The 18,433-nt window shown below is 35.7% G+C and overlaps 1 protein-coding gene across 2 annotated transcripts; it reads left to right on the top strand.

The window, feature by feature from the left end:
• Positions 1 to 14,823: 14,823 nt before the first annotated feature.
• On the top strand, positions 14,824 to 17,168 carry LOC118433019 (zinc finger protein 555-like). Of its 2 annotated transcripts, XM_035844544.1 has the most exons (4): positions 14,824 to 15,270; positions 15,351 to 15,423; positions 15,505 to 15,755; positions 16,213 to 17,168. In XM_035844544.1, the coding sequence occupies exons 1-4, from the start codon at positions 15,142 to 15,144 to the stop codon at positions 16,594 to 16,596; spliced, it is 837 nt and encodes a 278-aa protein (XP_035700437.1). In that variant the 5' UTR covers positions 14,824 to 15,141; the 3' UTR covers positions 16,597 to 17,168. The 2 variants fall into 2 exon arrangements, with proteins under 2 accessions (XP_035700437.1, XP_035700436.1); XM_035844543.1 differs by having other exon boundaries at positions 14,825 to 15,270; positions 15,351 to 15,755.
• The last annotated feature ends 1,265 nt before the right edge of the window (positions 17,169 to 18,433 follow it).

The raw sequence follows: 18,433 nt of genomic DNA, 5'->3' as shown, positions 1-18,433 counted from the left end.
ACAATTTGTACAACATTTGGTACAACAATTTGTACAACATTTGGTACAACAATTGGTACAACATCTGGTACAACAATTGGTACAACATTTGGTACAACAATTGGTACAACATTTGGTACAACATTTGGTACAACATTTGGTACAACAATTGGTACAACATTTGGTACAATAATTGGTACAACATCTGGTACAATAATTGTACAACATTTGGTACAATATCTGGTACAACAATTGGTACAACATCTGCTACAACAATTGATACAACATCTGGTACAACAATTGATACAACATCTGGTACAACAATTGGTACAACATCTGGTACAACAATTGGTACAACATTTGGTACAACAATTGGTACAACATCTGGTACAACATCTGGTACAACAATTAGTACAACATTTGGTACAAAAAAATTTACTTAGCAACATTTAAAAAAAATTTTCTTATCAACACAAAAAAATATCCTTAGCAACATAAATAATTTTACTTAGCAACATGAAAAAATATTCCTTAGCAAAATAAAAAAAATTCCTTAGCAACGTAAAAAAATTTTCATATAAACAAAAGAATTTTCTTCGCAACATAAAAAAAATTCCTTAGCAACATCAGAGGTCAACGCCGACGGTTTACGCGGCGGCGGCGGCGTGAAAATCTATGTTGGTCGGCGGCGGCGGCGCGCCGCGGCCCGGTGATCAAATATCTTCGGCGGCGCCTACATAAATTACTAAACCTATATACGCTAAATAGGAAGGATCCGAAACACGCTAAATTAGCATTGCTTGATCTAAAATTTTGTAATATTTCTTGGAGCATATATCTTTTCATTAACTATTTCTTCATGCACTTTAGACAAGTTTTAGAGAAAAATTGAACGTTATATTTGAAGGTCAAATTTTTCAATATGAAAATTATTAAAATATAAATTTTCTAAATTAAACAAAATTAATAATTTCAAAAATATTAAAATTAAAAAAAATAACAAAAAATATTGAAAAATTCGGTAAATTAAAAAAATCATCAGATTTAAATGTAAACCGGCGGCCGAATATTGGCGCCGGCGCGCCGACCAGATTTTCGCGGCGGCGGCGGCGCGTCAAAACGGTTCGGCGTCTGGCGGCGCGACGGCGTATAATCGGCGGCGTTGACCTCTGAGCAACATATAAAAAAAACCTTAGCAACATAAAAAATTTCCTTAGCAACGTTAAAAAATTCCTTAGCAACGTCAACAAAATTCCCTAACAACCTCAACAAAATTTTCATGAACAAAATTGGCCAATTCATAGCGAAGTTATAAAAATTCAGGGTAGAGATGTCAAGAATAAATACCCATCGTAAGACTTTAATGAGCTCATGACTGAACTACCTTAGCTATTTGTTTACTCTAGAATTATTATTTTCATCGAGCTTAGTACATCGAGTCTATTATACACTGGCTTACTTCACTTTAATATGTTTGAAATATTCGTGTAAAATGGTTAATGTAGCCCGTCTTCAAGACGGGCTTTTAGGCTAGTTTACTAATACTAGTGATTACAAAATTCGGGGTTAATAGTAAAAAACATATTATCCAATTGATTTTTGCAAAACAAACTAGTATTATTTTCATGAGACATAACGTTTTTAGCGTGGACAACTTAAAATTAGTCAAAATCGGCGATGAATACCTTAACATCCCCTTATTGTCAGTTTGGAAGAAATACCGTAGAAATAATATATTTACGCAAAATGTTAGTATTCTAGTATTAAAATAATATTTTATTTCTTGCATCTTTTCCACATTTCTTGGAATACGCTAAACTAAATTATGCAGATAAGGTAAGATTTTCTCCCTCATGTTTATAAACATTGTTTATACAGTATACGCTGGTGTAATACATATTTATGTACCTGATGCACGGAGGACTTACTTGTTGGACAAGATGTTAAGGTTTTTTCAAAAATGGGAAAAGTAAAGTCCTCGAGTTCCTAGTGGAACCCGAGTATGATACCCGAGCTAACGTTCCCCTTTGGGAGAAAGTAAGGGTAAGCTTACGTAGCTTAATGCACATAATAATATATCGATTCTCTTAACGGTTAGTTATGAGCGTGAATAATTTAAAATGAGTCCGGTCAAAATCGGGGATAGCCACCTCACACCTCGTCACAGTTCGAAAGGAGTACTGTCAATATATTTACATGGTGTTTTACAGAGATATCTATATTTCTGTAGAATGTAAGAACCTAACCTAACCCAGTATTTTGTTTCTTGCATCCTTTCCACATTTCTCACATTTGTCTGCAAGAAATTATGCAAATCCTTTATGAAATATCCTCACCAGGATTGTAAGTAAAATTGGAAGATTTCGGTGATACAGGATAGTATGTAGGATTAGATAGGAATTTACGAAACGTACATACTTATATACCCTCTAATTTTTTTTAAGTGGTTGATAAAAATGCGGATTTTCACCTTAAGAAAACATGTAGCGTTTACTTCCCTGGTTTCCAATCTTGTAAATTGTTAATTTGCGACAATTTACAAGATTCTTAACGCATGAATTCAGAAGTGGTGAAGTGCCACACGGCTAGATTTTAGGGCTGATTTTACAAAAATCGCCAAAAAAATATTTTCAACGTAAATACCAGTGCTCGCAACGGGTCCGGGCCCGAGACCCGTTTTTTCCGGGTCCCAGTTCAACAAGGCACATGTATTTAGTAAATACATGTGCCGGATCGGATGCGACTTTGATTCAACATTTTAAGATGAGTTACTTGTTTATATAAAACCTTTTTTTCATAAACGGAGCAGCCCACCACTTCATTCAATGAAAGTGAATCCTGCATTAAAAGCATTATGGGAGACCATCCATTGCATGTGAGCTTGCCTTTTTGCAAGACATTTAACTAATGGAAACTACTTATTTCAATTGGGAATTTGTTCTTCTTCTTGCAGTTCTCTACACAGTTAAAAGTCTTAGCAAAATATATAAGCCGTACTGGTATTAATCAGGTAAGGACTTCTTACCGGACTGGTAGTAATTTGTTTCTGAGTAGTAAATTTTTCATCAATTAAAAAAAATTTGTATTAGTTGTTCTATTTTCTAATCTTTTAATTTGCCAATACCACTGGGCCGTAATGCTCGTTGTTCGCTGTTATGAAATGTAAGCAAAGCTTATTTGTACTGCCGGTGGTAATCAATTAATACCGGTTTTCTTAGTTTGCCGTCCAATATTTTATGTTCTCTTTGCTACGGTCACGCAGGTATAGCTGATGATAAAAAGTGCTTTAAGGTATTAAACTAACGAACAGACATATCGATTTCTTGCCGTTCAAGACTTCGGATTCGGTATGTACATAAATATATTCTTCATCTCCAACACACAACTACTACACTGAGTACGCTTTGACTGTAGAACTGGGGATACATTTCATACAAATTTTAACCCAAATTTTAACACATTATTGCTAAATATGAATTAAGCAGAAGTAAATTAGAAAGTCAACTCAACATTCGTAAACTAATTCAAAATCAACACTCACCCAACAAAGCTTTTCATTGTTTCAAATTAAATCTTAAGCAGAAGAATGCTAACTCAAACTATAATTTTCACAATTCTTTTAAAAGCGTTCTCTGCATCAGCGAAGAACGATGTTTCACTCCCACAAGCCCAGATTAGTCACTTACTCGAAAACATGACGAACTGCGACTGTCAAATAGCACATGATGGATCAGACATTGGCCATCACGGGATTCCCCTGAAAGTTATCTGGATTCCTGCAATCCTAAAAAAGAACCGAGGCCGTGGTTCCTCACCTCCGGCAATTAATGCACTCGCAGCACGAGTCCCGCAACAAAAATTGATATTTATCGTTAGCACAGTACTTAATAACCCAAAATCCGATAGGAAGGCCGTTAAATCGGAAAATTTAAAACCATGGGTTGAAATTACTCTTCGTAAGCACATTTACCATTTATACAATGAGCAAGATCAAAAACACCTACGATATTACCACCACAATGCCAATGTATTCGTCATTTTTATCACAGCTAAGCAAAAAAAAGATTTATACACTTTAAATTTATACTTTTTCATGCATTTTGGTTACTCGTATAGTATTGTAATATCACATCTCAACAAGGACAACAAGACACCTACCCTTTGTGGTGTACCAAAACAATTTATATTCCAAGCTAAGTGGACCGACTGCTTCAAATTTTCTGATTGAAACAACCGTATAAACCTTGTGTCCGGTTGGCAAACTGAATGGTGTATGATAGTACCCGCAGATATATATCTTAATAGTTGTGAGATTTTGTTCATAAAAATGAAAGTGAATCCGTTTAATAGTAATGAAACTTACGCTTATGTGCACTTGGCTGACGTACTGACTTCTAAAGCCAACTTGAGCCTCGTCGCCCCAGCGCCTGAAGCTTGTTTAACTAACTATGCTCAAATAGAATTTAACTACGAGTTTGGTTCCTCCGAAGAAATTCTGCCCCGGCCATTCCCAAATATTCTAATGGTCACGAGAAATATTGGGTTTCAGTATTTAACATGCTACACAGAGCGATTCAAAACGTTTGAAATTTATATCGCACCATTCCAGCCCCAGCTGTGGTTAACCCTCTTTATCACTTTAATTCTTTTGATTTCGATTTACAGCTACGTGCATAGGAACAGCAACTTTTCCTCGTGGCTTTTCATATTGGCCACGCTATTTGAAGAGACAGGATACGTTCCTTCCAAGATGGAAAGATCGACATTTTTCCGTTTTTCATTTGGCACTTGGTGCATAATGTCCGTAGTTATAACAAATGGTTACAATGGAATAATGATTTCCGAGCTTAACGCCCCACTTCCATCCTTTCAGCCTGAAAACTTCGATGACCTCATGTGCAATAAATTATCAATGAGCCTAACCGACAAATATTTGTCTTACATGTCATTACCCAAAGGTAGTTACATCAACCGCAATAATATTAGTAAAGATATTACGGATGTATTAGACCAAATTTCTGCATACATCGACAATTTAATAATTTCGAAGTTCAACTACAGCCGTAAATTGAGGAACGAGAATTGTTTCAATCTTTATTCGGCTCATCCCCAAATAAATATTGGTTATCACTGGCCTGAGTTTTTTCGCTTCCTTCTTCTTCACTATCACGCGAATGGCATTGCTTCCTGGGGTGGGAGTTCCTATCTCAGGAAACAATATAACATCATTCTGAACTTTTTGTCGCCCAAATATCTTGATTATCCACTGAATTTGATCTATGACTATTTTAACACGACACCACTTCAACAGAGAATTGAAGAAGAAATTATACAATGTGGAAAAACGGTTTTCATAGCGCAGTCCAATGTTGTGGAAGCTGAGCACATCTTCCTCTCAAAGAAATACCCATGGCACAAGTTTTACAAGGGGAGCGAAATCTTGTGGGTATCTTGGTACGGACTAGCATTCCGATATGCAGGATTTTCAAAGATACCCGGGTATTACAAGTCTGTCATAGAGTCCGGGGTTTATGGCAGAATTGACCAGGAATTGAGTAAGCGAGTTAACCTAGATCGGAACCCGGTTATTTCGAGGGATGCTCAAAAGGTGAGCTCGAAGCGAACTGGATTAGAGCTAGAAGGAGAATTTTCTACATTTTTCATAATTTGGAGTTCTGCTATAGCTATTATTCTGCCTATAGTTGCGTTTGAGTTACGAAATTTGATTTTATATGGAATCAAATTCCTAGGCAGGGTTATATATTTTAACCTATTGAAAATTCTTCGTTGAGTTAGACATGTCTCTAAAAGAAAGCTAAGGTGCTAGATAGAAATAGTGTTATTGCTTTTGTACTTATGTATTACTACTATATTTAATAAACATTAACAAAACTTGTTTGAATTACTTGACATTTTATAATAAAATCTTTATTGTCAGATATACATATTTTTGTAATGATGTGGAAATATGATAAATTTCAGAAATGAACATGGGGTTTTGCTGACACCGACCAAATTTTATTTTTATTCAATCATTCAATTATGTAAATGAAAATCATTGGAGTTTCTGTGAAAAACTAAATAAAAATGACAAAATTAACATCAAACATGGAAGATTAAATCGTCGAGACAAACAAAATAGTTGAGGATTACCCACGATTATGGGATACGATTCGTAACATTCGTAAAATGGGGGCTATTCAGACAAATATGTTTTTTGACAAAAACTTGCTTAAAAGGATAGTTTCCTATTTATTTATAACGCTCAGTATTTCGGGAAAAATGTTTCCTAAATACTATTTTGGCCCGATTTATGTACATATGCCATGTCTGTAATATCAAGCGAAATTAATGGGGCTAATCTACATCAAGTGGTGTGAAGTCATTTAATTGTGCTGAAATTGATAATATAAATATAAGGGACCAAACGTGCCAAATATTTCCGCACTTACAGAATCCGAATTACATCTACGCAAAAATCTCAATTTCTCATAAAATTAGTAAATTGCAAATTAATTATAAATCTATTTTACCAAGGAGTATTTTGTAAAGTAAATTAGTAGTCGAAGTCGAATACGCCCATTTATGTATTTGTCCTTCGTCTCGGTCATGGAGGCTAAACGCAAATTGCCTATTTATTTGACGAGTAATGAAAACTCTTGTAATCGAAATTCCAAACATATTTAAGTAATTACGAATAAACATCAAATTGTGTAGCCAATATCCTGATTATAAACACGTTCAAAGCCACATTCTGAGGACATCCGTTTGAACGGAATTTTGTATTAAATCTGCTTATCCATTGAACGAATTTAACAAAATAACCTGCCGATTTTCTGATCAACATCGTATAAATTAAAATTTGGTAATCAGGCCGTCTCGATAATAATAATTCTTGCCATTTATAAAACATTTATTACTGAAATGTGTTCTTGATTTACATACATATCGTCGTCCTAATTCTAAAAACCCCTAAGTGCAGTCTCATCTTAATTTTAAATAACCCTAAGTGAAACTGCTTCGTAATTTTAAAAAGCCCTAAGTACTGTCCCTCGTTAATTTTAAAAAACCCTAAGTGTATTTTCGCATTAATTTTAAAAAGCCCTATGTGATACATAAAAACGAGTAAAAAGCCCTAACTACAATTCAAATTTAAATTTCAAATTATGCATAATTAGATGTGATAAACTCATACTGTGTGACATTTTTTTACCACAAATTAAATTTTGAAAATATGCATGATGCAAAAATTATCTGTGCCATTCTTAGATGTTTTACAAAGGACACTCACGACCTGTCGTTTGAGTCCAAGGTACCCAGTATGTTTTTTTAGAATGTACTGGGACTCTAGATGAAGGATCCATTCATATTTCCGTGTTAAACTCATATTTGGCCTCGTGGCGTGGCCAAAACTTAGAACTCTGCATTTTCGACCAACGTCAAACCCCCACAACTTTTGCTATTTACACCGGATTTTCAAAATTTTATGCTCAAGTTTTTCACAAAAGTCGAAATTTAAGAGAAACAATAATTTTAAAAAAATTATATTTTTTTACGAGAGATATTTTTTATAAGAGATATTTTTGCGAATTTTTCGATGAACCCTGATGTATAAGCAAGTTGCAAAATTTACCTAAACATTAAAAAACTAACTTTTTTCAAAAGCTTCATTACCAACGAAAGTTGAACTCTTTGTCATGATTTTCGTAAAAAAGTATGAAAATCTGTCCAGTATTTCAAAAGTTATGGCGGTTTTAAATTTAAAAACAGTTAAATTAGGCGAATGGGCGCCACGGGGCCAAATATGAGTTTTACACGGAAATATGAATGGATCCTTCATCTGAGGTCCAGGCAGATTCTAAAAAACATGGTGGATACCCTGGACCCGATCGTGGGGTGACGCGTCAAATTGACCCAGTCACATTGGCCCACGACAAATTGACCCGCACATATTGACCCAGCGACAGATTGACCCGGCACCATATTGACCCAACGACAAATTGACCCGGCACCATATTGACCCAACGACAAATTGACCCAAGTCATATTGACCCCATGCTATACCTGGACATAATTATTGGTCCTCTTTTTCTTATGTGAGGCTGACGTTAAAAATTCTACCACAGGGCCCTGTGGTAGAATTTTAGAATACATACCCCTGCAGGGGTATGTATGACCACATTTGCGCCCGCCACACCCACTCAATGGGGGCAAAAATTAAGAAAATATCGTCAAACGGTTGACAAAAATTCAATTTTGTTCAGATTTTGAAGATTACCGCACAATGTAGTCCAAGCAGTGTGTGCAAAGAAGGCAGCCTTTTTGCTATTGCTTCATTTTTGAATTTCCCCGTCTCAATGAAGATAATGAGAATGAAACATTTTGAAAATCTGTCCAAAATTGGATTTTGGTGAAGGATTTGGTTCTGCAAGTTATTATACAAATTATCTTTGACTGGTGTACCCTCCTCTTAAATGACAATGAAACCATAATATATTTGATCACATTTGACTATAATCAATTATATTTTGATTTTAATGTCAATTGCTAAGAATGGAATTCATCTAAACAATAAAACAAAATGGTACTAATTCGCTCAAAAATTAGTTAATAAGTAGATACCGTATATATTTGTAATACAAATATTAGAGTGGATATTACCGATTTTAGCACATAAATATTTCAAAAAGCCTCTACCTCTAAGAATCTTGGAAATTTTTTGACTCAAATGCTTTCATCATTACCTTGAAATTCATGTCAAATTTAAAGTTCGAGTTCGCCCGAGTAACGCGGCATATGCATATTACATAATAATTTGAACTCAAATTGTGGATGGGCTACCATGTGCAAATTGTGAATACAAAAATAAATGAATAAACCGTCGCAAACGCATGTAGCTAAAGGGTGAAATAAGTGTCAAATATACGTCAAAATGAATATCATCTGATATCATATATTGATTTTGCCACAACTTTTGGAATACTCAATTTCATATTTCATCTATAGATTCAATTTGAGTGAAAATCTCATTTTCCCCAGACCACACCCCCAAGCGCCAGATGGTGTGGCACAACTCGGGAGCACTAAATTTCACTTATATGTATTTCATTCGTAGCTTCAATTTCTGAAAAAAACTCATTTTTCCCCGACCACACCCTCTGGCGCCAAAGGGGGTTGTCTTATTGGTCCCACAAGTTGATAGGATCCTCCTCGGGTCCTATGCGTAATGTCGAAAACCGATTTCGATTATCTCGATCCGTTCTCCTATTATCCTGTCTTCGCATAAAGTAGCTGAAGCTACTTAATAAATGAACGAATATTTGAATGAATAAATGAACGAATATTTGAATGAATAAATGAATATTGGAATGAATAAATAAATATTTGAATAAATTAGTGAATATTTTAGTGAATGAATAAATATGTTAATGAATGAATGAATATTTGAATGAATGTTCCCTATTGTCAATGAATGAATATTTGAATGAATGTTGCCAATTATCAATGAATATATATTGAATGAATGTTGCCTGCACTTCATGACAATGAATGAATAATTGAATGAATAATTTTTTGTTGAACACGTATGTATGCTACATGCATGATTACCCGATAATTTTCAAATTTACACAACCAGCTGTTAAGGGCTTGATATTCAGAACTACTTAATTCGACACTTTTCGTTTGCATAAAAGTCAATTGAATTTCCAAACTCTAGCATCTGCGCCGCGTTTGGTGGCTCCTCTTGCATAAAAACGTCCAACGGGTAGTGCAATGCAGCCTTCCAACGAGACCACGCAGTTCCGTAAATTATTGGTAGTACGAAAAATCGTTCATTTGTCAAAACTTTAAATATACCACCGAAATATGGCGGGCGATGCAAACAATCACTATAAGCACCAGAGGGCGCCTCAGGATATTTGTCCTCCGGTCCTCCGTTGCCGTAATTCTTGTAAAATGCGCCAGTTGCAATTGCAATTATCTTGAGTGTGTGGTTCGAGTTCAGGGACCATTTGATGTTCGGTTCCGTCGCCGTGTACTGCAGAGCGTTAAGACTGGACTCCTACACGTCTCTTCCGCCATATGTGCTATCCACGTTGCGAACGGCGGCCAGGAACTCGGTTTTGTTTGAGGTGGATAATTCATACCGGTAACAATAACTTGCATTTGCATTGTGATTTTCAACAGTTGGGTAATCTCCGAACGTTGTAAGGTGTAGAATGGTGGATGGATCTTCCTTGATCAACTTGTCAACAATGAACTCAATTTTTGGCATGGATTCATCCAGATATGACTTGTTGTCCCTCCTAAATTTTTCTGAAAATTTATTCAATTCTATTATACAAGATTAATTTAAGTAGGTTGTCCCATTACCCGCTAACCACTACACGTGTCAACACAAATATTAACTCATTGCCAAAATAAGGTAGGTTTACATACATAATTATCGGATGAAATGGATGTTAATTTTATAGTTAACAAAATTGTATAAGGGCATGGAAAACTTGTTTTATCTTGAAACTCAAGAAATCTATCGGGGTTTTGTATATGTATGTTGGACATTGAAGGATTATAAGGGGCATTGAATAAGATTAAAAATATGACACGTTAAATCGTCACATTATGACAGCAGTGATAACTGTTGTGACTTACCGATAAATGTTTGTGTTGAGTCAATTGAGAGCGCAAATTCATATCGGACTTTGCACGTGCATGCTGCTTCTCTAATTATAGGCATGATAAGATTATTAATCCCTTTCGCACTAATGCCGTCAAATCCAGAAATTTCCAACATATGATAATTTTCTGGAAACCGAGCATCTTTAAAAAAGTTTTTATACTCTGAATATATCTCCGGGATTAGGAGACCAATCAACCTGATGCGATTCTTTTTTAAATCCAAGGCATCGGTTAACATTTTCTTAGGAACCGGGCTTTGTTCGCAGGGCTCCTTATTGTTTTGTCCGTCGGGTGAAAGTAGCTTGTATTCAGGCCCCCTTTGCTCATTATCGTCCTCGGCCCATTTCCATTTATTGGCGGAAACGAATACAATCACATTCGTTCTCGGTTCAAAATTACCCCAATTGAAGACGTAGTCAATTGCTGTGAAATAAATCGCATTAAGCACGGAATCTCTTTCATCTGTGTGGTTCCTTGGTAAAATGTTTTCCGGGAGTTTATGTGATGCTTTTGATCTCAACGCGTTGGCAGTAGCGACGAGTTCGTAGCAATAAAATCCCGAACTATGTGGCTTGTTCCATATATGGTAAATTATTTTAATCGTTTTTTTTTCTATTGGAGACACTGCAATTTTTGTCATCTTTCAATCTCCTTCAATTAGTCGCTTGTTGCAGTATTACAGCCTTCCATTGGACAGATTTTGGAGCACTTTACGAGTTCTGATATGTAAACAGGTAGAAATCCTCATCTTTTTGTGTTGAAAGAAATTTTTCATATTTAGAAATTCATTTTATTCTGTTATTTGACGAATTAAAACTAATACAAACATCGCCGAGATTGCCAGAAAAAGTGACAGCTTGAAACGAGAAAGATTGCTGCGACACCGCCTCTGAACCAAGTGATCGAGTTTTACTGTATTAAAAGGTGAAAATATTTTCTTTCCAAGCAAAATTTTAAAAATATTACTGATGAGTTAAGTATTTCGGTATTTCGGTATTTTTAACTGTCATTTATTCTATGTATGTATAGAGATGGGAACACCAATTCAATCGCTTCCGGACACCTGGAAATTGAACAATTTACAACTTTGTCTTATCTGACTTGGAGGCCATCGAAGCCAATTATCCAGTTTCTACATAGTTTATCATCACAGCCTAATCTTCCAAGTAGCAGCTCGAACATAGGCGGAACTAATTTAAGTTGGCCCACAAATCTACATAACTCTACAGACGGCTGTCAAAAATACTTTCCGCAGTAGAGCAATTTAGTTATTCTAAACGTAAAATGTTTCGTTGTCCAGAGTGTAAAAACTTTATTAAGTAGCTTCAGCTACTTTATGTGAAGACTGTGTCTATTAGTGGACAACGATCTTGTACAAGAATGTTACGTCTGTATGCCCATTGGTCTGACAACTTTGGAACTAACAGACATACCGACTAGAAATTTTGAACGTAAACTTCTCACGTCAAGGACAGGAACAGTTGCGCAATTAGCATATAGGCAAGGTAGGAACTATGGGCCCCGCGACATCAAGGGGCCCCCACCGCTGCTAACCATAATTTACAAATTTAAAAAATTTTATTAGTTATAGAAACCCCTGATCGACAAATTTAATCGATCTTAAACTTTTTTCATTGTAAGTTTTATGGTCTGTTTTTCAAAATTAATATGTATATGTTTGAAGTTTAAAATCAAACGGTTATCAAATACCTACATAAGTATGCACATTTTTGACAAATTTTATGTCAAAAAATATTTAAAACAATAATTTTAAAACGTTTAATATTTGATTCTATAGCCAAAATCTGCGTATTCCGTTTCGAATTTTGGAATGTAACAAAATTTATTTTAAATGCTAAAATGCAGAAAAAGCAAACATACAAAACATACAAAACATACATTACACATGAAGTAGAAATAAATGGACAGCTTTCATTTCTTGATGTCACTCTTATACGAGACCAAAATGAAAAACTGCGGAAGAAAGTCTACCGAAAAGCTACGCATACTGGTCGATATCTAAATTATTCGTCTTACCATCATCCTTCACATAAAATCTCAGTAATTGATGCTTTGTTATATCGGGCATTATTAATTTCTGACCCAGAATTTTTAGATGAGGAGGTCGCACACGTGAGGATACAACTTCTGAATAACGGTTATCCCAATTCCTTGATCTCCTCCCGATTACGTCGAATGGAATCTAGAATAATGAATCAAGACGAGGAACAGGAACCGAAAAAACGTATGATACTTCCATATATGGGTCCAGTGACACACCACCTTACCACATACCTCAGGAGAAAACTGGACTGCGATTTCGGTTTCATTCCTGGAAAGAAAATTGGTAACCAAATATGCTCGCACAAGCAAAAAGAGCCACCGAAACAAATTGGTATATATAAAATTGAATGCGCCACTTGTCCATCCACCTACATCGGAGAAACATCGCGATCAGTGGAAGAAAGAGTTAAGGAACACGTACGAGATATAACAAAGAAAAATCTCAAATCTGCCGTCGCTCTACATATAATACAAAATTCATCCCACAAAATAAATCAAGAGTCAGCAACTCTAATTAATAGGGAACCAAGATATTTCCATCGGAAATTCAAAGAAGCATTATTTATCAAAAACACTCCACATAGAATGAACAGAGATATGGGGATGGACATCAATCCTATATGGAGTTCATTATTACTTCCCCTTACATCGAAGCTGATAATTCCACCAGCGCCACGACCCCAGCGTCCGTGACAACAACTTACTGTCAACAACTATTTTGCTATTTATTACCCATCTTATTTCTTCACTAAACTTTGTCAAGTGTAAATAATTATTGTAATTATTTCTAACCACCTCAAGAAGGAAACAGTTGTTTTCCGAAAGCGTGTGTTAAAATAAATCACTACACAATGTCATCCATACGATCTGTCAATCCACCTCTTAAACATACAAAACTTTTTTGGTCATCTGCCTAGGGGCCCCCAAAATATAGTTGCGCCACTGGACAGGAAGGGCTCAAAGATGAAGGTCACACCCTGCAAGGCCAAAAACGGTCAACATATGCCAAATCTGTGCATCAATTTAATATGAAACTTAGCCCCGACTTCAATGGTGATCCTCAATTTGGACCTCAATCGTCACGACAGATCACTAAAAGGTTTCCCACTTTTAAATTTGATAAATATGTTTGTCACAAATGTTTAAAAGCTTTGAAAAAACAATGTGATATTCAACCTGACGTATGAATGATACAGTTGAGTTGAGTTACGCTGTGACCACCCCTTTGTTACATTCGTTGTAACGGTTTATTCTATTTATTCTATTTTTATTTTAGTTATTTCGATTGCTAGTGTAATATTTACTTGCTAAATTTTCTGAAGTTCAGTTAAATCGAATCCTATTTATTAACTGAGAAATTAGTTTAACCGATCCGGGAAAATTATTGATGAAAATAATTCTACCTGGTCGGAACGGTAGTTGGTCAGCTTTGTACTAACGTATCATTTATTTTCTGACTCTTATGAGACCTTGAGAGGAAAATTATTTTCATTCATAATGAAAACATTCATTATCAAAATCCATCAAATGGCAGAAAGTGAACAGGTATGGCTGAGGTCTTTTTAAGGGCATTTAAGCTCAACTATGTACATATGTACATACATCGTTTAGCTCAAATACACATGCATAATTTGGTGCATTGACTATAAAAAAGGGTATCAATATTTTTAACCTTTGGTACGCATGTAACCCGTATTTATTTACCTATGTATGTATGTAGAGGCTTACCTACGGATGTAAATACATACAGGGTGGTTAAAATGTCACGCCACAATGGAAAATTTTTCAATGGGAAAAGTCCCTAAATCTCTATTAGTTACAAGATTTGGGATTGAGATTTTTATAAATTATTATCAAAACTGATGACAAAATTCTTAAAATGTTGCGTTTTAGAGACAAAATTTCGGCAACTAATGGAAATTTATGGATTTTTACCATCGAAAAATTTTCCATTGTAGCGTGACATTTTAACCACTATGTATATATGCATGCCATTGCATGCATGTGAAGACTCTATCGCAGACTCAAATACATCCTCCGTCAAACATGTGTATGGAGTGCAACACGTTGCAGTTATTTTAGTCCGAAATACTCAGAAATCAAGTTATTTAGTACCTTGCCACTTGGTCACCTCGTGGTGAATGTGCCCAGTAAGCCACCCGTTCATCAAAAGGTGAAAAAGAATGTTAGATCAGTACCATATTTAACTCCACTTGTGAAGCACATTTCTAACTAAAGTGTGTCATATTTACATGCAAATATTGCAACAAAAATATGTTTTCGGCCATACACATAAACATATCTACTTAAATTTAAACTGTGTAATAAGACCGGAGTGAAATAATTTGTACTCATAACTCGTAAGTTTTGCGAAACCCATAATTACAACGCACCCCTCCCCCCCAAAGTAGGCACGCAATGAGGCAAAGTGTCGGCAAAATACCAACCCCCCTTGAGTGCCCTGTCTGCCAAAAACATTTCCCCACTAAATCGTGTCTTAACAAACACGTCGCTATCCATGACGACAACCGTGGGATTAAGTGTGAGGTAAATTTCCCTATTTAGATACGGTCAACTTTTGTAAATAAGTAAATGTATTGATTAATCTAAATTAATTTCTTTTCCAGATTTGTGGAAAGGTCGTGAAACACTTGAGGATCCACAAATCAAACGTGCACAAAAATCGGATCCGACCAGCGTGTGAGATTTGCAACAAGACATTTTCCACATCACAAAATTTACGCGTGCATAAAGACGTCTTTCATAATAATAATGGCACAGATCGTCCCCGGTTGCCGTGCGGGTATCTCGGTTGTGACAAAACTTACCTGACAAAGGCCAAACTTAAAAACCATGTTGGACAGGTACATTCCAAAAATCCGGTCCGATTTCTGTGCAAACTTTGCGGGAAGGAATTAAACTCAGAACAATCACTGGAGCAGCACATTGCTACTCACACGACGGAGAAAAGCTTAACCTGTCCCGTTTGTGGGAAGGGTTTCATACATTTATCTAACTTGAAGCAGCACCAGGTAAAGCGCACTTGTCGAACAATACGATGGTGTGAAGTGTAACCCTCGGATTTGACTGAAATTTTGAACTTATGTGGTCCAGGTCAATATGATTAACGTTTTTTCAGACAGTTTGTGCGATGGTCCGAATTAATCTAAATATTTCAGGTCAAAACTCAAAAATTGACGATTTTTGCCTTTGAAGGGAATGGGAGTGGGGTTTTCTTATTCTGCTTGATAAAATTGCCCATTTTCACATTTGACCTCAAATATTTTAACAAATACTGTCCACCGCACAAATTTCCTCAACAAACGTTATTTGAATGGACTCCGATCACGTAATTTCAAAATTTCAACCAAATCGTGTTGTTACACTTCACACCATTGCATTATCAGACCGTACTAACCTTACAAAGACAACTTTATTTTTAAAAGTGTGATTTACCCGAAAATCCTGACAAATCATGAAATATTTCAGTTGACCCATCGAGACAGATCAGCTCGGAAGGAATTTCTATGCAAAATGTGTCCCCGGACTTTCCTCAGCAGATTGGGCCTCATCTATCATATCAGAACTTTTCATGAAAATCAGAAACATTCATGCGATCAATGTCCCAAAAACTTCGTTACGTCCTCCACCTTGAGACGACACCGAGCCGAGGTCCATCCTACCAACTTCGAGGGGGGTATTTCTTACGCGTGTGACAAGTGCGAGTACCAGAGTCACCTAAAATATCGGCTGAACATCCACCGGATTCGGCAACACGTTAGAAAGGGCCACATGTGCTACTTCTGTGGGAAGGAGTACTTCACCTACATCCACTTTACGAAACACGTGGCCAGACATAATCTGGAGGTGTAAACCTCACCGGACTTTTAATTGAAATCACATAACTTGCCGAATTTGCCGTGCTTTAATTCAGTTTTAAAACTGTACCTGCCAGACTTTTCAAAATTATACACTGTATTCAATTTAAAAATTTACCTTTGAACAATTAAGGAAAACATCAGAAAACACAAGTTGTTTAAAATCTCGTAGATATTTCTAGACTAGAATTTTAGTCATACAATACGACTAGCGGACCTAGCGGACTCAAATGAAGTACAGGAAAATTGTTCAAGTGATTTCCAGGAAAATATATAAACTCTCAAACGAATGTGGGGCGAGCATTAAGAATAATGATTACTTACTTTACGTGAAATTTCCATATAGCTTTTTACAATAATTTTATTGTATAATATACATATTAGGTATAATTGATTTAGTATATTTACATACGTGTGGAAATGCAGAATCACTCCGTGAAGTGGGTAGAATTATGTAACATGATGATGTCTGATCAAGAGAATCAGGCAAGTAAATTCTTACTGTCATGCGAGAATACATGTAATGTTATTACGCAATTGAATAAACTCCAAAATTATTTAAATTGATTCTTTTGATTGCTAGCTTTAAATTTTTTATTTAAAGAAATCCGAGTGCTACACTTTACACTATTGCAGCATAAATTACCTTGATAAGGATAACCCTGTGTAAAAGTACGAGCCTGGGATTAATGTTTGCTATGCTGATGCACGCATATGTCCATATATTTATCTACTTATATGTGATGCCCATTAGCCATAATGACATGCCTGTGTATGTTCAGTTAATATATTTTTATTCAACGTTCGATGTTATATTACTAAATAAACTCACAATTGACATCTCCCAACGTATGTAACATTTTTGGCACAAACTAGCGTCAATCGATCACATGCAAAATTCGTATGAAATTTGCAAATGGAAATATCTGCCAATGGGCTGGTTTGGCGGAAATATTTGCATACAAAGCGGCAAAAATATGCAGCAAATTCGGACAATGACAAATTTGCCAGCTATAGGGGTGCGTTTTCTTCTCTTTTTATGCATATATCTTTGCTAAACTTGAGCATTGGAAGATAATGCCAGTTGCAAATTTCGAAAACACCCTAGTTGTATTACTCTAAATGGATTTATCGACAAATTTCCAATAATGTAAATGCAACTCGATTCTATGTTCGGAAATATGTCGACACAAATACAAAGAGATCAACGTTGATCAACGTCAACGTTTTGCACGAGTATGATTAAATACGTAGTAAGTTTTTTGTGTACATATAATTACTACACTCAAAACAAAACGGTGTCAATACATATATGACTTTACTGCCTTGGTTACAATTGTGATTCCGAGTAGTATGATTTTTTTCCGTCCGGTCATAACATTATATCTACCTGTATAAAAATCAGCAAAAGTCGGATTTAACATTGTAACCAAGGCGGTTAAGTCATATATTGACACCGGCGGTGTTGATCGGACAAATTTTTATTTTAAGTGTATATAAGATTAGTAATTTAGTTATGTATTTATATCTCATTCTCTTCTCGATGTGCATCGCGCAATATGAAACCCAACATTTATAAAAAGCATTCTAAGAGAATTTGAAATTTTAACAGCTATCCGAAGGATCGCCCAGTACATGCGTTTTCGCAATTCTACAACAACACTCAAGATGGATGACCCAATCAGGATCCCACACAGTATGAAAAGTGTAAGAATCGCTCCTCCCAATCGCACCTTGTCCTCCTCACTTTTCACCATTGCGTGTTCAGAATTCCGTGAATGTTTCCTTTTTAAATTTTCCATATCTAGTCTTCCCTGAATCCCAGATTCAAA

This window comes from Folsomia candida, unplaced genomic scaffold (assembly GCF_002217175.1).
Source record: "Folsomia candida strain VU population unplaced genomic scaffold, ASM221717v1 Fcan01_Sc039, whole genome shotgun sequence".
Taxonomy (NCBI): domain Eukaryota; kingdom Metazoa; phylum Arthropoda; class Collembola; order Entomobryomorpha; family Isotomidae; genus Folsomia; species Folsomia candida.
Note: the sequence above shows the minus strand (reverse complement) of the source record. Positions and strands in the feature narration are given on the sequence as shown.